The following is an 18,642-nucleotide window of genomic DNA, read 5'->3' as shown; positions in this document are numbered from 1 at the left end:
CAGCCCAGAGAATGTCATTGTTTGTGACTTGTCCTTCTCCCTGGTCTCATGCAGAAGTCTTTTCCCCACCTGAGCTCCAGCAGGTCTTAGTGCAGCAGCAGGAGTTTGTCTGTATGGTTTTCTGTGAAGTCCTGAGCTAGGTGCTGGTGTTTGGGGGTGTAGGATACTGTTTTGGGTTCAGATAGTGGGGCCAGCAGGAATCAAAAAGTCTCAAACTGGTTTGGGTTGGAAGGGACCTTAAAGCTCATCCAGTTCCAGCTGCCTACCACGGGCAGGGACACCTTCCACTAGACCATGTTGCTCAAAGCCCTGTCCAACCTGGCGTTGAACACTGCCAGGGATGGGGCAGCCACAGCTTCTCTGGGCAACCTATGCCAGGGCCTCACACCCCTCACAGAGAAGAACTTCTGTCTAAGATCTCATCTCAGTCTCCCTTCTGTCAGGTTAAAGCCATTCCCCCTTGTCCTGTCCCTACAGGCCCTTGTCCAAAGCCCCTCTCCAGGTTTCCTGTATCCCCTTTAGGCACTGGAGCTGCTCTAAGGTCTCCCCTTAAGGAGCCTTCTCTTCTCCAGGCTGAACCAGCCCAGCTCTCTCAGCCTGTCTCCAGAGCAGAGCTGTTCCAGCCCTCACAGCATCTCCATGGCCACCTCTGAACTCACTCCAACAGCTCCACATCTTGTGTTCTTGACCCAGAGCTGAACTCAGGACTGCAGGAGGGTCTCTCCGGAGCACATCAGAGAGGCAGAATCCCTTCCCTAACCTGCTGCTCACACTCTGGGGATGCAGCCCAGCACACAGGGGGATCTGGGCTGAAGCGCACACTGAAGCTGGGTCATGTGGAGCTTCTGATCACCCAGCGCCCCAAGTCCTCCTCAGGGCTGCTCCATCCTGTCCCGCGCAGCCTGTGTTTGTGATGAGGATTGCCCCAACCCATGTGTAGGACCTTGGCCTTCTTGAATTTCATGAGGTTCGTATGGTCAAGCAAAAAAAATAATCTAAAGCCAATCCCAATCTTGCTGATACTTCACCCAAATGTGGTCAAGATTTGGGAGTGAGGGGGAGCATCTTGTTCTCCTCTGTGACTCTGAAGGTGGGTCATGCAGCAAGAGGCTGTCAATGTGCGGTTGCAGGACAGTAGGACTGGTGCTGAAGATGCTGTGTACTTTGTGTGTGTCCTGCATGCACTGCTGCTGCCTCACCCAGGGCCTTTCTGGTGATGATCACATGCCTGGACCCAACTGGGGTGTGATAAGGACCCATGCCAGCCCCCAGCAGTCCCCACAGTGGGGAGAAGCATGAGGTAGAACAGGACACTGCAGTGCTGGGGCTTACTTTGTTTGACAACTCCATCTCCTGGTAATGAAGGGAGGTGGGTAGCTGCAGCCTGGGGTCTGGTGCCAGGCTTTCCCAGGCACAGCTCCAGGAGGAAGCCCCTCATGGGCTTTCCCAGCTGTGAGGGAGATGCTGTGCCATGGGAGAGAGCACTCACCAATCCTGCTGCACAAACAACAGCACAGGAGGACTGGATTTAATAGTTTATTTGAAATAAGTTTTATTACAAAACAGGATTTTTTATTGTTATTAAAATACATAGAAACATCTAATCTTAAAAAAGGCTACATTTATTTTTCCCTTTTTTGCTAATAGAATATGCTGTGGAAGAGCAAGAGGAGGGGAGCCAGTAGGAAGGAGGCATCAGTGCAGCCGGTCGGGTATATGCAGCAGGAGAAAGCATACCCAAGAGTGGGTGCTCAGAGGTCTGAGGGTCAATGCCACCTCCTCCCATACCCCTGCCAGCCGCCATCCCCATATGTAATCAGTTTTTGGGCTGGAGGGGGTTTTTGTTTGTTTTCCACTTGTTTTCCATTCCAAGACCATGTAAACAGAGTATAAATATTTCAAACACTTTCATCTTGACCATGCTGTGATCGCTCTTGACAAGACAACTGGTAAAGAACTTTACAATAGCTTTGAGACTGCCAAACCCACCCTGGTGCCATGTACTACTGTGCCAGGGCAGCACTGGCACCGTGGGTAACGGCAGCTCGGCTCATGCATGGCACTGGGGTGCCTCCATGCAACAACAGGGCTTGAGAAACCTACACAGGGAAAGGTGCTGCTAGGATTTGTTTTCTGGCTTAAAATAGAGGAAGCTCTGCTCTATAAGACATGAGGCCGCTGCCCAGTGCAGCCCCAAGCTGCGCCCCCAGAGACATTTCCAGGAGTTTGCCTGGCTCTGAGCACCCCCTCCAGCCAGATACCTCTGGAAAAAAAGCTGGAGAGATGGAGGGGCCACCCAGGAGCTCCCACTCAGGCTAAAATCATCCTTCCAGCAACAACGAAAGGTCACAGAGCCAAAGGTCTGAGGGGGCAGATCCCTGCCCAGAACCGTTGTCCCCACCCTGCGATGAGGGTCTGGCTGCTGGGAGACCCTGGCCCGGTGCTGCTCATGTAAGAGGTGCCATCACCCTCTGGTTGTGAGTCCTGCTGGGCGAGGGGACAGCACCCAAGCCTTCGTGTCTCCCAGCAACCAGCTCTCAGTAGCACCATGTGGAGCCTGGTCCTGCAGCAGGTTTGGTGCCAAGGTTGGCACTTGTCACAGTGGCACAGGCCTCAGCTTCCCTGCAGGAAGAGAAGTGTGGGTCACAGGGGGCACGGCCATCACTGCCCTGACCCCATCGGCAGCATTCTAGCAGATGGTGCATTGCACTGGTCCCACAAGCACCCCATGAGCACCCCTGCAAGCGGCAGAGCCCGGTGCCCCTGCCCTGCACAAGGCCAAGCAGAGCCCTCCACCGGCTCCCGGCCACAGGCACTCACCTGGCAGCTGCGGCTGCCCCTAATTCAGGCTGTAATTGAAGGGAGAAAGGTTCAGCGCATGGGCACCCCAGGCTGCAGCTTCACAGTGGCGCACTCTTGGGGAAGTGCTAACCAAGCTTCCCATGGCTAATTAGCCAATAGTTAACAAGCTGATCACAAATCAGCTATCTCCCCCCCACTGGCTTTGTCTGCCTGTGCCTGGCTGGGAGGAGGCTGGGGGCAGGCGCCTGTGATGGTGATGGAGGGGCTCTGTCAGGGTACCTGGGGTGTGGAGCAGGGCTGGGATGTCCCACCACCCACCTGAGGGCTGAAGCTTCCTGCGGATGGAGGCAGCACGGCCGGAGAGGTGCCCTGGGCTGGGGGACATGTGGGCCCGGCCAAGGGGTGCTGTGGTCCCCGAAGAGTCACCCTGGGAGGAGACGAAGGGGTATGGCCCCAGGGTCAGCCCGTGCCAGTCCTCAGAGTGAAAGAACAGGGATGGGCTCATGGGCAACGTGATGTCCTATTGTGCTCTGGGGCTCCTGTAAAACAGTGCTTGGAAGAGCCGAAGTGGCAGCATTGGCCAGCTACCACTGCTTAGGGACAGCCAGTGCCCCACAAAGTGATGATCCCCAATGGAGGGGACCCAACAGCAAACAGCCCTGGGACCCATATGGGTGGAAAACAGAAGGAACCCGACACACACAGGGGTGAGAAGGAAGAGGAGGGGCAGCCCTCATTTACCTCTAGCTGCTCCTGGCTGGGCCAAGAGCCCAGTTCAGCCTTGCGGGACACGGGACCCAGCTCCACAGAACGAACCCTCTCAGCAAACTTGAGGGAGCACAGTGTCTCACTGGTGTTCTTCTCGGCAGGTGACACCTGTGCGTAGGCAGGAGCAGGCAGTCACTTCAGCAGCTGCTGCACCCCCGGGGCTAGCCTCCCACCCCAGCCAACACACTGGGCCATGTCCCGGCCAGCTACTATTATTAACCTGCTGCTCCCAGGATAGCCCCGTCCAGCATCTGATCTAGTCAGATCCCCTGTCACCAACTGCCCTGGCACAAGGGACAGCCAGGAAAAGCTGTAGCAGGTGGCAGGGGGCAATCACAGGGCAAGGATGGAGGAGCTGCCAGAGCCCAGCATCCTCCCAGTGAGAGACAGGATGGGGAGATGTCAACATGCAAAGACATGGTGCGCAGAGAGCCAGCAACTATCTGCAGGCAGGGAGGGCAGGAGTTCATATTCCAAGTTCATCCCCCATCCCTTGGCCTCGTCTGGGATGCAGAGACAGTGACAGAGCTTCCTTCCCCTGGCCCCATGACTGCAGACCCTATGGAAAAGCCCGGTCTCTCTCCAGACTCCAGCCTCCCTACTGCCTCCTGCAACACTGGGACCAAACCCATTCCCAGACCCCATACTGCTACCGACCAGCACCGGGAGCCTAGCCCCACCTGGACCATCATGAGGGTCTTGCTGTCACCACTGAGCGAGTCCTGCAGCAAGTAGGTCAGCTTGGAGTTGCGGAAGGGAACGTGGCCCTGCCGGGAGCGCAGGGCATAGATGACATCCCCCAGCGCAGAGAGGGACTTGTTGATGTGCTGTGCCTCGCGGAGCCGGCTGCCCTCTGCGCCTGACCGCCCCACACGCTCCGATCCAGCCAGGTCTACCAGGTTCAGCTTCCCTGGGGACACACAGCAAACAAGCAGCCATAGCTGTCATCAGCCCCATGCACTCCCTCGGCACTCACTGTGGCCCAACACCCTGGTGAGGGGCTTGCTCTGGGACCCACCTGTGGTGCGCAGCCCTGTGCTGCGGTCAAGCCCGCGGACGGTGACGATGAGGAGGGCATGGGAGCGGGAGCTGTGCTCATTCAGGTTGGTACACTCTGTTGCACGGTTGACGTGGCCGAACTCAAAGACCTGGTGGAAGCCAGGGAGATGGGGGGGTGAGGCCAACCTGCTCCAAACCCACCATAAACCCCCTGCCACTCATGCAACAGCCCCCCACGAGGTGCCTGGTCCACTGGGGTGATGACTGCTGTCAGGTCTCAGCCTGGGTGATGCAGAGCGCTGCAGTGACAGCCGTCATCCCACTGGGAGCCTGGGAGCCACCCGGATCCCACTTTTATTTTTAACCCCCTGCAGCTCACCCATGGTTCAGTGACCATCACATCGCACCCAGAGACCTATTTTCATCTCTACTGCTCCCCAGTGCTTCAGAAATACTCCCAAACCTGGGGGTCACACATCACAGAGCCCGCCAGTGGCTGCCCCATCCTGACAGTGTTCAAGGCCAGGTTGGACGGGGCTTGGAGCAACCTGGTCTAGTGGAAGGTGTCCCTGCCTGTGGCAGGGGGCTGGAACTGGGTGAGCTTTAAGGTCCTTTCCAACCCAAACCAGTCAAGGATTCTGATTGTGCCCCTTGTGCCTCCCCCTGCCCCCCTGCACCTTGTTGATGTCTTCCACGCTCTGCACCCTGAACTCAGTCAGCCCTGGCACATAGAGCTGCCCGCTGCCATCAGGACACAGCTTGATCTCCAGCTTCTCCTGCGGCTCCTTCCCCAGCAGGTCCCTGGGTGAAGGGGTACCTGTTATACTTACTACCATTGCAGGGGGTCACAGGCAACAGCTCCCCTCTGGCACTGCAGCCCCTCCATAGCAGAGAGCTGTGACCCCAGGCTGCCGGAGCAGCTGGGTCCTCCCAGGATGCTGCACATCCCAGTTGCAGCCCTTGGCTCTTGGCTTCCCATGTGCCCACACAACCCAGACCTAGTCCTTATTGCCATCCACATTACCCATATGGTCGCCTTCCCAACCTCCTCCCAGCCTGCGGCTGGGCTGGGGAGGAAAATACTTCTTATGCTCCCAGTTAGTAATTTCTAAATATACATCTTGGAGGGGCGCTGGGGAAGGGAGGAGAAGGGGTTGCTCTGGCATCCGTGCCTGGGAGTGCCGGAAGGGCTGGGAGCCTAAGTAACAGAGCTTGAGGGAGAGTGCTTTGAAAGGGCAGCGTGCACCAAACCCCCCTAAAAAAGTTAAAATAAACCCTTGCAAAGCGAAACCCAGAGCCCAAGGAACAAGCAGCCAAAGCCAGGCTGCTGCAACAGCAGCAGAGCACTGTGGGGTGATGCCCAGGTGAGCTTTGGTGCCCCGTTAGAGCATTTTCCCCTGCCTGTACCTGAGGGACTCATTGTAGATCTCAGCAGCACTGACACTGATGGCATAGTCCCAGTCAGCCGCTTTGCCCCGCACCTCCGAGAAGAGGAGCTGCAGGGCCCGCTGGTTGATCCCTGGGTTTGCTGCTGTTCCCTGATGGATTGGGGTGAGAAATGGGGGCAGGACACTTGTCACCCTCTTTCATCTTATCCTGGTTAGAGGAGGGTGCTGAGACTGGGCACCACGGGATGGGAAGCCAAGAAAGAAGAGGGAAGCAAAGCCAGGCAAATTCACCTCCATCGTGTAGGTTTTCCCTGCCCCTGTTTGCCCATAGGCGAAGATGCAGACGTTGTAGCCATCGATGCAGGAAGTGACCAGGGCTTGAACCTCCTGAAAGACCTGGAGAGGCACCAGGGATGTCAGAAGAAGGGGGCTGTATCTCTCCCATCACAAAAGCAGCATGGACAGCAGCACCCACCTCCTCCTGTGATGCTTGTGGGGGGAAGACCTTATCCAGCTCAAAGGACACCAGCTTCCCCTTGTGCAGGAGGTGCAGGACAGCATCATCATTGGCATCAAAGGTTACCGCGTTGGCTGCTTCTGCACCCTCGCCATCCTCCTTTGTAATGGGGCGGACCCGCCCGAAAACACGGATGTTTCCTTGGAGAAGGAGAGGGATGCAGGGATGGTGTCAGCCCCATCACATTCTGCTGCCACCCCCATCACCATCAAACACTGGGCAGGCTGAGTGCTGCTGACCAATGCAGCTCATCGCCAACCCGAGCATCTTAGAGGGACCTCATGGTGCTGGGGTGCAGTGGGGTGGTGCTGCCCTGTTCCCTCACGGGGACACACTCTCCTGTGATGGGACACACACCTTTGAGCCGCACCAGTTCATTGTGGCACTTCTTGCGGAGCTGCAGCTCGCGGCGGTACTTGCGCAGCAACTCTCGGTTGGTGCTGTGCACCTCCTCGATGGCCTGGCTGATCTGTGGGGGATGGAGACCAGCGGCTCAGTGACACCCCCCAGCATCCCCATTGGCATGCGGTGGTAGCCCTGGGAAAGGAGGGGATTTCACCTCGGCCCTGGCGCTCCGTAGGGTCTCCTGGAGAAGCAGGGGGAAGTCTCGGACCTGCCGCTTCAGGCTGTTGTAGTCATGGGTGAGGGTGCGCAGCGCCGGCTGCAGCGTCAGCAGGTTGGTCCGGACGCCTGCAGGCAGGAGGCAGAGTGAGGGACATGTGGCACGACACCCCAGCCCCAGCCCCCCCCCCCTCCTCACCGGCCAGGTTCTCATGCACTGCCTTCATCTCCACTTGAGCACGGGAAAACGCCTCCTCAATGGCGTGGTTCTTCTCCTCCTCCATTGCCTGCATCTCCTCCAGCATCTGCCCATGGGCTCGCTCCAGCTCAGCCTCGTATGTCATGATCTGGGTGGGAGAGAAGGAAGGAGGGGGATATGAGCCGTGAGCACTCACTGCTGCACCGCAGCACGCACAGGTGGGCCGGGTGGTTTCTGTTTCCCTCCTTTGCACTCAGACCTGAGCTCGGAGCTGAGCCTCTGTCTTCTGGGAGTTTTGCAGCTGCTGCTCCATCTCCTTTAGCACCTGCCTCTGCATCCCTACCTGCTCCTGCAGGTACTGGTTTCGGGACTGGCTCTCACACAGAGCTTGTTTCGTCTTGGCTGAGTCCAACTCCACTGTCTTGATGATGTACTGTCAGAGAAAAGCACTCAGAGATGGGGTGTATGAGGAAGGAGCTTTGGCTCATTTGTGGAATCATAGTGCTGCACTGATGTCTACAGGGAAGAGGAATGGGTGGCACTTGCAGGGCACCCACTAGGCCTGAGCAGGCACCCAGCCCAGCTCCCCTTGCTTGGCCAGGAGACATAGATCAGAGGGACATGGATCAGACACTGTGAGGGCTGGAGCAGCTCTGCTCTGGAGACAGGCTGAGAGAGCTGGGCTGGTTCAGCCTGGAGAAGAGAAGGCTCCTTAATGAGAGACCTTACAACAGCTCCCAGTGCCTAAAGGGGCTACAAGAAACCTGGAAAGGGGCTTTGGACAAGGCTCTGTAGGGACAGGGCAATGGGGAATGGCTTTAACCTGACAGAGGGGAGACTGAGATGAGATCTTGGGAAGCAGTTCTTCCCTGTGAGGGTGGTGAGGCGCTGGCACAGGTTGCCCAGAGAAGCTGTGGCTGCCCCATTCCTGGCAGTGTTCAAGGCCAGGCTGGACGGGGCTTGGAGCAACCTGGTCTAGTGGAAGGTGTCCCTGCCCGTGGCAGGGGGTTGGAATTGGACGAGCTTTAAGGTCCCTTCCAATCCAAACCAGGCCGTGAACCTGTGATTCTACAGAGTGCCCCTCGGTGCTCACCTTTATCTGCTGGGGCTGGGATTTGAGGCTGGCAATGGTCTCCTGGCTGTCCCTCAGCCGCCGGCTAAGCCTCTCCTCCTCCTCGGCTTTCTCTGCCAGGGAGTCCTTGAGCCGCAGCTCCACCTCGGCCAAGCGGTTCGTCTTCTGCTGCACCTCCAGGTCCAGCTCCCCCAGCTTGGCCCGCGTCTCCTCTGCCTCCCGCTGAAGCTGGGACAGCCGCTCCTGCAGCCCGGCATTCTCCTGGCCACAAACAGCAGAGCCAAGGCTGTGTCACCCATGGGTGCCCATCACTCTGTCACCAAGCCGCCACCGCCAGCCACTCACCTGGAGGTGGACACAGTCCCGGCATGGGGCCTGCTGCTGCTGCCGCAGCTCCACCTCGCACATCTTCAGCTCCTGACGCAGGCGCTCATTCTCAGCCGCAAGCAGGTCCCGGTGCTTCTCCACATCCGTGCTGCCCTGCAACGGGACAGGTGCAGTGGAGCTGGAGGTCGATGCACTCCGGGGAGCCCCAGCCTGCAGCATCCCCCAGCCTACCATGCTCAGGGAACCCCAGCCTGCTGCACCCAGGGAAGACCTCATCTGCACACAGGAGACCCCCCACACACACCTACTGCATGGATAAAAGCCTCCACCTTGCTGCCCCCAGCCTCCTCCATCAGGGGAGCCCCAGCCTTCCATGTCAGAGCCCCCCCCACCCTGCCTGGGGACCCTGCTCTCTGCTGTCCCCAGGGGACCCCAGCCCCCAGAGTCAATCACTTCCCACTGCAGGGTGACAGTGCTGGAGGGGGTAGCTTTGCCTGCCTGACGGCCACCAGTTGTGACATTCCATTGGACAGAAAATCCCATAGACTTCCACCCCTCAATGTCTTCCTCAGCTTGCAGAGTCCAAACTGCAACCCTGGGAAGGTTTCAATCCTCCTAGGCCCTCCCCATGTGCCCCTTCTTCCTCCCCACATCTCCCACATCCCTCAGGGCAGGGGTGGCTTAGCCCCAGTGTGGTGGCAGCTCACCAGCTCCGAGCGCAGCCGCCCAATCTCCTGCGCCTGCTCCAGGAGCTTTGCTTTCAGAGCTTCAACCTGTCAACACAGGCAGGGTTAACCGGGAGGCATCTCAGCAGCTTTTGGAGGAGACCCCGTGGTGCCATGCCGGCCACCAGTCTGGCTCGCACCTTTCTTATGCCTTAATTTTCCACCTTGCTCTGAGCGCCTGATTCACATGAGCTGATTAAAATGAGCCTTAATGAAAGGCCTGCTTCAACCTTGTTTGACCGTGTGTGTAATTTGTCCATGTTGAGCATTAGCAGAAACCATTATTAAAGAGGAAAAAAAAAAAAAAAAAGCAAAAGCAGCGTCTTTGGAGAAGGAAGAAAACAAACCTATCCATAATTGTGCTTCAGGAGCCTGGAGAGCCCATCCTGCAACACAGCTCCATTTTGCCTTCTCTATTTTTCTTTCTAGGGAAGTTATCTCTGGAGAAAGAGGAAGCAGGAACCCTTCCAGAAGTCCCCATGTCCGAGCCTGACAGGAGGATGCTTCCCAGGCAAACCCCTCACTTGGACACAGCAGACTGCTGCTCCATCCCAACAACCAGCAACTCGGCCTCCATGGACCATCATTTAGGAGCTCCTGATTAATAGGATACTAAATTAGGAACAATTTCTTCCCCAAAGAGTGCTCAGGCATTGGAACAGGCTGCCCAGGGCAGTGGTGGAGTCACCGTCCTGGAAGTGTTCACAAACCGTGTAGCCAAGGCCCCCAGTGACGTGGTTCAGCGCTGACCTCGGCAGTGCTGGGCAATGGTTAGACTTGAAGATCTTAAAGGTCTTTTCCAACCAGGCTGATTCTATGATCCTATGATTCTAAACGCAGTGTGGATGTGCTGACATAGTGCTGCAGTTAATAACAATCAGTTATTAGGGCACACCCTCACAGGGACAGGGGCATCTCCTGCACACTCAGCAAGGAGTGTGGGTCCTGCGGGAGAGCTCTGTGCTCACGGTGACAAGCTGGAGAAGCAAACTGCTCCCTGCGGTATCAGGAGACCCTGATCGTGTGCCATGTACAGCAGTCTTGCACTCGAGGGGGAAAATCCCATTTCCACTCTCAGGAAGGCAGATTATTAAGGCATTTTTTAGACACACACGCCGGAGCTTGCCCACTGCTCCCTGTGCCAGCAGCACCCCAAAATACACCTCCATCTCCTACCTGCTCAGGCATCTCCAGCTGCATCCTGCTCTCTGGAGGCGACAGGGATTCCCGGGCAGCTGGATCCGGCTGAAGCTGTGGCCCAGCCATGCCCAGGCTTTGGAAGTTTGGGTTGGCACTTTGCTCTGTGCTTGCTGCTGAACTGGACAGCGTGGGGCCGGATCCTGCCAGTGCTCACGCTTGTGTCATGCAGAGTATGCCAGCCAAATGCAGGACAATTACCTCCGCCTTTTTGACACCCATGGAACAAGCAGAACCTGACTGTAACAGCTTCCACAACAGCCACATGCAAATGCCTTTATGAGCAGCCGGAATTTCTATCTCCCTAAGATGACCCAGGTCCTCACACTGAGGATGCAGTCACGGTGGTGTGGGATGGATCTGAGGAGGGTTCTGGTGATGACAGCTAAAACACTGGTGATGGCAGCTAAAACACTCTCCCCTCTGGCAGACAACTCTGTGCCTTCACATTCAGTTTCCACCTCCTGACTCTCAAAAGTCACTAAAATTAATCTGCTGCGTCAGTCTAATGAACTTGTCCTGCTCTGGGAGTTTGGACAATGGCCGCAGGACTGTGACCCTGATTCCCAAAGCCCTCCCCACCACATCATACCCAAGGAGCCGCGTGCCCTCAACAGCATCATCCCGGTGTCACAACATCAAACAAGGGGCTGCAAGCATCCCGAGGGAGGCGCAGCCAAAGCTGATGGGATGCCATCCCACCAGTGCTCAGGAGTACCCAGCTCAACCCCATACACAATGCTCCGTGAGGTCCCACGCTCCTTCCAAGCATGATCCTCACTAACTGAAAGCCAGAGTGCTTCAGTCAAGCCACAGCCTGAAGGTGGGGACCCCAATGGACTCTCTTGTGTTGCCCTGTCCCCGCCATACCTGGCCTTGCAGCTGGAGAGACAGGGAAAGCTCGTCATTCTCCCGGGCAGCAAGCTTCTCCTGCAGCCCCAGCAGCTGCTCCTGAAGCCGCAGCTTCTCCTCCTGCAGGTGCGCCATGGATGCCATCACCTTCTGGATCACCGGGAAGGGCCGGGATGCTGGCAGACTGGCACGTTTCCCACCACAGATCCTCCCTCCTGCAGTGGGAGCAAAGATGGAGCCGCTCAGGACCTGGCTGCCTCCCTGGGGAACGGGATACCAGCTATGGGGAGAATCCCAGGGGCTGCAATGGAGGTGGGACTGCAGGAAACAGGACTTGCAGCAGTCCCACGGAGAGCAGTGATGTGCCAGGAGGTACATCCTGCATGCCATGGTGCTGACTGTGGCCAGAAGCACCAACGGTGAGTCCCTGGGAGAGGGTGGGATCCAAAGGGTTATGCTGATGCCAGCAAAACATCCTAGGGTGTAATACCGCATGTCTGTCCAGGCCACTGCACTGTGACCCAGCCCAGTCACATGGCAAGGTGCTGCCTCCTCACTCAGATAACAACCGCCTTCACCATGGCTCTGATTCATGCCGGCATCCTCTTTACTGAATGAGCAGGTGCCGGTCAAAAACCAGGATGTGATCATGTTATTAAAGACTGCATCATTAAACACAAACATAATGGAAGCCAAATTAAAATGAGATAGGTACCCTGGTCGGCTGTGTTGCCTAATCCTTGTGCATTCAGCTTCCCAACCTCCTACTATTACTTTAAACATGGTTTTCTGTGCATTAATGGGGCCACCGGTGCTGACAGGAGCCAAACTGGCTGTACATCAGAGCCTGCCAAATGAATCCCTAAATGACTTGGTAGTTCCCAAGAAGAAATGAGCTGGCCTGACTCATTCCCAATGTGGGGATGAGGCACTGCAGCAGGCAAAGCGGCGGCCAGGATCCTGGCTGCCCAGTGCCATTCACTGCTTGCCATGGATTTCAGCTGCTGCCACCAGACACCTTGAGGTTTTCAAGGCAGGAGGTGATAGTGGGAACTGCTTTGCTGCCTGCAGGAAGATGCTGGCTGCTTCATAGGAAACATCCTGAATACAAGAAGCAAGACTTTCTTTGTCCGTGAATCAGACCTGCTGCCTTTCAAAGGAGTTAAAGAGCCAGCAGAATGGACAGAAAATTAAATGCTGGCACCAACCCATGACTCTGCTGTCAACTATATGCCATGGGACTTATTCTGCAATGTCTGCAGAAGTGATTGCTGGGTTTTGTGTCCCTGACTTGGGATGAATATCCTGGAAGTGTGACAACAGACACCAGCTTCTCTTTCCACACCAAAAGCTCAGGCCAGCTCAGGCAGAGGACTGTGACGTTCCCTTTGAACCCAGCACACACAAAACCTACCCCAGTACTTCTAAAGTTAACAGGAATGCCAGCTCTCACCCCCTGGGGAGCATGTAGGGATAAGACAAGACTACAGGAGGCACAAGGGCTCTGCACCCATCATCCACCCTAACCCCAAATCTGGGATGGAAGGCAGAGACAGGTTCAAAGCCACAACACCCAGCTGCAAGTCAAATTGCCAGGCAGGGGTGATCCTGCAGGAATAACATGCTCCTCCTTGCTCTAACACCTTCCTCCTGTGAGCGCATCCTAGGCAGAGGAGCTGCTAGACGGATTCCCCAGCCCCAGCATTTCCAGAAGCATTACATTTTCCTTCAGAGGGACGGAGGTTTTGCTGGTGCTCACCAGCTCTGTTCACCCTGTTAAATAATTCATTGGTGGCCTGGTGCCACCTGGCAGTTGGCTAGTGTTTGATTTCTACCAACATCCAGTATCTCCCCAGTCCAAAAGAGGAGAGGTCCTCCTGGTACCTGCTGGCAGGTTCCCTGCACCCATCCCATCCCATCCCTCCTCCTGAGTGCCCACCACTGCATCCCCACTTCCCCCTCACCTGTTTTCTCCAGGTCCATGGTGAAGGCTTCCTGTCCTGTGGTGGCTACTGCCTGTGTGCAGGGAGATGCCAGCAACTCCTTGGAGGCCAGTGTCGGGGCCCAGGGCTGATGTTCCTCCCACTGCTGCTCTGATGCCTCCTGCAGGGCCTGTGTCCATGAGAAAAAACAGGATGGGGAGCTGAGATGCAGCAACTGTGCACAACATGGATCTCGCAGCGGCATCTCACCAGGCTGGCCAGGAGGAGAGAGCAAGGAGGACATTGCAGAGGACAGCCTGAGAACATTGGGGCTGTTCAGCCTGGAGCAGAGAAGCTGCGTGGAGACCTCATAGCAGCCTTCCAGTATCTGAAGGTGCCTACAAGGATGCTGGAGAGGGGCTCTTCATCAGGGATTGTAGCAATAAGACAACGGGGAATGGCCTTAACCTGACAGAGGGGGAGGCTGAGATGAGCTCTTAGGCAGAAGTCCTTCCCTGTGAAGGTGCTGAGGCCCTGGCACAGGCTGCCCAGAGAAGCTGTGGCTGCCCCATCCCTGGCAGTGTTCAAGGCCAGGTTGGACAGGGTTTGGAGCAACCTGGTCTAGTGGAAGGTGTCCCTGCCTGTGGCAGGGGGCTGGAACTGGATAAGCTTTAAGGTACCTTCCAACACAAACCAGTCTGGGATTCTGTGACAGGAGAGCCTGGGGAAACCCTCCCTCCAAGGGATTTCAGTGGTGAGAAGCTGCTGTGATGGACTTTCTTTCGGTTATTCCCACAAACATCTTCTTCCCTCAGCTTGCTCATGAAATTACTCTGATTAGTACCTATTTTTTTCTCTATGGCCCTAAAAACTGCCATACCCTGGCTTGCAGGCAGCGTTGGATGTGAAGCTGCTTGCTGGTGAGCCATGGCTCAGGTGGGAATACCATGCCCTGTGGGATAGAGCTCAGCTCAAAAAAAAAAAAATGCAGAGAAGAAACTGAGAAGAAGGGAAAGGAATATACAGAAGATCCCAAATTTCTGTACCTACTGGATATATCACCAGCTCACAGGGAAAGAAAAATAAACTTGCTTTTTTAATCACTATTTATAAAAGCACTGTAGCACAGATACACGGAATGCTAAGCTGCCAATCGGCCGAGCTCCCAGAGGTGCTCCCTGCCCTGCTCAAACTTATACCTTATCTCAGAGCCTGTGGCCTCATCCTGCAGGCAGAGAAGCCAGGAAACCCGCCTCACCCCATCAGATGGATGAATACTCAGCACATCCAAAATATTTGAGAGTGATTTGGAACATGTGTGTCTGCCATGCCTCTACCTTTAACACTAGGGAGGATTTTGCCGGAGGGAATTCATCAAGGCTGCTGTGAGATAAGAAGATGTTTTCCTTCTTGTCAAAGAAGGGGAATTCAAATTATTTGCCTGAAGCCCAGGATGAACTGGTGGCATCAACACCAGTACACAGTGTCCTGACTCTCCCTGACACAGCAGCCTTCCTCCTCCTTCACCTTGCTGCAAACGCCATCTCAGGATGCTGCATTTTCTTTTCTGCCTTGAGCTCTCCTGCCCACATGACCCAGAAGTCACCCAGAAGATGTTATTCTGGGCTGCTCCCCAGCATTTTTTGATGCCTTCCTTCTGACTTCCAGGAGATACTCTTCCTTCCCCACCCAGGCAGCAGCTTTGCTCCAGGTGCATGATACCGGTATTGGGGCATGACACTGGCTGTGGTAATGGGGAGCTCCCACTGAGGGATGGCCCCACAGGATGTGGGGTGTCTTTCCCACCACCCCCAAAATGCCCTCCTCACTTGCAGAGCCAGGCAGTGCCCACGGGGCTTTGGAGTGTCCGGCCAGCTCACGCTGAGGATTTTACGGTGAACCAGGGCAGGCAGCAGAGGCACCTGGGCAGAGGCGTCTGCTCGACTCCCAGCAGTGAGTGTGTCCTGCCCAGGACCTGAGATGGAGCAAAAAGCATCTCTAGGTCAACCTCAGATCCCCAGAGGGACACGGCCTTCAGCCTCACTCAGCAAACTCACCTCCTCCTCCCCGCTGCCACCACCGCACTGGGGTGTAACAGGCAGTGCATGAGTTTCATTGAAAATATTAATTATGCTAATTAGAAAAATTAGCCCTTCAGGGGGTGGAGACAACCAGTAATGACAGCTCAGGGTGTAGCAACCACTTCTCTGCAGGACCAGATCTGTCCCTCACTGGGGACATGCCACCCCTGCCCCTCGCCAAGCCTCTCCACTTTCCACAACCCCATCTTGGAAAAGCTGCCAGCACCAGCTTGCATCACCGAAACCACGCGAATGGACCCTGCCATTACCTCCCTCCACTGCTCCCAAGTATTTCTTTCATTTCTCATTCAGCCAAACCCAAAAGCACACAGGGAAGCAATTCTGAGCTGCACGGAAGGAAAACAGATCTTGAAGATTTTACCGTTGGCTGTGCCCTCCTTTGCTATGGGAAAACTGGCTGGTGAGGGCTACATCCCAAAGGGAACTGCCTGGGGACACTGTGCCCCTTCCCCATCTGCCACCATCGCAGGCAGCCAAATGGCATCTCTGGCAGGCAGGAAAAAAACAACCCACAAATGAAACTCCACCAATGCAGGTTGTTTCCCTAAAATCCTCTGGAGGAGCTTGGGCCAGAGGTGGAAGCAACACCTGGAGGGAGATATGCGCTGATGAAGTCAGCCCATTGCTCTGGACTTCTTCCCAGCCTGTAATTAACCATAACATTTCGTGCGCAGTGTGACAATCAAATGCTTCCAAAGAGAATGCCCGGATAAAGGTGATGCGATCCTCACTGGCATGGGCAGCAACAGCCACCAGGCAGAGGAAGCACTGGAAATCCAGTGTTCGGCTGGGCTGGCCTCAACGCCAGGGAGGAAGCAGTGCACAGATAAGCGGCTGCCAGCACACAGGGCTGGAGAACGCTGAAGCCAACAGCAAAAAAAGCTCAAGCGGGGAATCCAGCCTCCCCCTTCGCCGAAAACCACCTGGCACCTCCGGCAGGGAGGCAGGAAAGGTTGTTACCCGACAAACGGCTGCAGGTCGGGACAAGCAGCCACCCACCCGCCTGCGAAACAGCCCAGAGAAAATACCTCGACTGAACTCACCTCCGGACTCCGTGCACCGGGACGAACAAGGAGCCTCCCGAGGAGCCGAGGCCGTGGAGAAGCGAGGGCCTCGCGTCTCGCTCCAATTTCTTATTTACATGCTAAATTCTGACGTTTCTCCTTCAGCTTCCCGCTCAGAAGCGCCAGGAGAGAGATGAAGGCCGCCCTCTCTGCTCACCCCAGAGGCTACCAACGCCTTTGCGCCCGCTTCCGAGTCTCCATTTCTCAAATCCCAAGCTTCATCCAGAAAGAAATGTGAAAAATGCAGGCTGGCCTGTTCCCGGCCTCTCCTTCCCCAGGCGTGAGCAAGGGCGTGAGCTGAACTCACCGCTCCGGGGAAAGTCCTTCGCCTTCCAGCAGGCTTTTGCAGATCCCAGATCCCAGGCCGTGCGGGATGTGATCATAGCACGGGGGTCCTGAGCACAGCACCTCTGCAGATAAGCCCAAGGAAAGACATCTCAGCCTGCCTCAGTTTCCAGCCGGGAGAGCCCAGGGGACCGGGCTGGAGCAAACCGCGACGGCAACGCCGGCCCCGAGTCCCGCGGGAAGTTGCATCAATCCCGATTCCACGCCCGGGACCCGGGCACTGAAAGCCCCGGGCTCCCTCCGTGCGCCCGGCGGATGTGACATAAACCGTCCCTGTAATTAATTTACTCATTCCTGAAGCCTTCCCAGGCTCCTCCTAACTGCGGACCGGGCGTTATGTATTCATTAACTCCGGGACCGCAGGCAGCTCCGGCCAAGGGCCGGGCAGCCTCCGCCGACACCCACTGCCGGGGTAAGGCGGGTACCGCAGCGCACCGCCGGGACCTGGGGTGCCTCGGAGGGCACGCGGACCCCGAGGGCCACCCCCCGCCGCGGGGGTCCTTTGTCCTCCCAGCCGGCGGCACCCGGGGAGGGAAACGCAGCGGCGCGGTCCCGGTCCCGGTCCAATGTCCCGGTGCTGATCTCGGTGCACAGAAGGCGCAGCCCCGCCCATCGCCTCCCCGGTCCCGCTGCCGGTCCCGGTACGCAGAGGCCCTGTAGTGCCCCGCCCCGCTCCGCGCCCCAGCTGTCCCGGAGCGGGTCCTGGAGCCGGTCCCGTTGGCGCCGCCCGCTGCAGGCTAACGGGAAACCGCGCTCTCGCCGCCGCCCCGGGTGCTCTATCCGCAGCCCTCAGACAAAGAGAGCCCCGCTCCGCTCCGGTCCAGCCCGGTTCAAACCACCCCCCTCCTGGCGGTGCCGGTGCCGTGGGGCCACTCACCGAGCGCGGGACAGCGACAGCGGCGGGGCCATCCGAAGCCAGCCCCAGCCGCGGCCCCGCGCTCTCGGGCACTTCGGTAACAGAAACGCCGAGCTCCGCCCCGTTCCCATTGCCATGGAAACCCCCGAGACTCCCCTCAGACGGCGGGTCTCCCCGCACCGGGAGCACGGGGCCGGGGCGGGACTCGAGCATTGGAGCTCCCACTGCGTCCCCGGTGCCGCCCCGGCTCCTCTCGCCGGTGCCCTGGGGAAGCCATGGTGTCCCGGTCCCCACTTGTCAGAGCCCTGGGGGGCTCCCGGGATGCCCTTCGCCCTTCCCACCCCGGTCCCGAAGCTCTTCAGGGAGCCCTGGTCTACCCATGCCCTCCTTGCCCGAAAAGTCGGGAGCCCGCTCCAGCATTGGTGCCGATGTACCCCAGGCTCTATGTGGCCCTGGGGAGGCAGATTTCATCGGGAAAACCACGTGTTTCCAGCCCACAGGCAGGAGGAAAACAGCGCAGAGTGCCCCGGGAGGTCTCCGGAGGGCCTGGCGTGGAAAGGCAGCAACAAATTCTGCTTGAAATATAATTTATATACACAGTTTTAGGGTTTCATTTGTATCTACCTGCCTGCCCTGCACGTACCATCAGTATGTTAATGGCTGGTTTGGGTGACGCAAGTTACTCATGACTTGCTCATGGTAATTAACTGGCATTACCAGATATTTCCCACAACAAAACTTGACGTGGCACCGTAGCTGCAGCTGGGTCCCTGTGCTGGTGGCTCACGTCCCCATGCTGGGGTGTGCAGGTGCTGCACAAGTTCAGGGGTGCAGGGTGGGGGGCCCGTGGGTGGCCCATGGGAGATGCATGTTTAGTGCCAGCCCTGCAGGCTCTGCCTGCAACAGGTTTGCTCCGCTCACACATGTATTGTCCACCTCCCCACTG

The 18,642-nt window shown here is 57.0% G+C and overlaps 1 protein-coding gene across 1 annotated transcript; it reads right to left on the bottom strand.

Annotated features, from left to right (window-relative positions):
* Positions 1-1,523: 1,523 nt before the first annotated feature.
* KIFC3 (kinesin family member C3) lies at positions 1,524-17,919 on the bottom strand. Its single transcript, XM_062621248.1, has 21 exons — positions 17,718-17,919; positions 16,803-16,905; positions 15,159-15,304; positions 13,372-13,519; positions 11,426-11,622; positions 9,341-9,406; positions 8,652-8,786; positions 8,328-8,567; positions 7,494-7,667; positions 7,235-7,382; positions 7,034-7,164; positions 6,832-6,943; positions 6,433-6,614; positions 6,249-6,353; positions 5,977-6,107; positions 5,247-5,370; positions 4,589-4,718; positions 4,251-4,480; positions 3,544-3,678; positions 3,121-3,229; positions 1,524-2,622 (listed from the first exon to the last, which is right to left on the bottom strand). The coding sequence occupies exons 1-21, from the start codon at positions 17,907-17,909 to the stop codon at positions 2,597-2,599; spliced, it is 2,964 nt and encodes a 987-aa protein (XP_062477232.1). The 5' UTR covers positions 17,910-17,919; the 3' UTR covers positions 1,524-2,596.
* Positions 17,920-18,642: the final 723 nt, after the last annotated feature.

The sequence above is a fragment of the Pezoporus occidentalis genome, unplaced genomic scaffold, assembly GCF_034315485.1.
Source record: "Pezoporus occidentalis ecotype Australia unplaced genomic scaffold, CSIRO_AGI_Poc_V1 ctg229, whole genome shotgun sequence".
NCBI lineage: Eukaryota > Metazoa > Chordata > Aves > Psittaciformes > Psittacidae > Pezoporus > Pezoporus occidentalis.
Note: the sequence above shows the minus strand (reverse complement) of the source record. Positions and strands in the feature narration are given on the sequence as shown.

What these genes read in the sequence shown, in the direction of transcription:
- KIFC3 (XM_062621248.1), bottom strand. Translation starts at nt 17,909, where the DNA reads ATGCTCGAGTCCCGCCCCGGCCCCGTGCTCCCGGTGCGGGGAGACCCG. An exon ending in GGAAAACCTACACGATGGAG is followed by an intron (nt 6,108 to 6,248) that starts GTGAATTTGCCT and finishes CCAATCCATCAG; the next exon opens with GGAACAGCAGCAAACCCAGG. An exon ending in AGACCCTCATGATGGTCCAG is followed by an intron (nt 3,679 to 4,250) that starts GTGGGGCTAGGC and finishes GCCTACGCACAG; the next exon opens with GTGTCACCTGCCGAGAAGAA.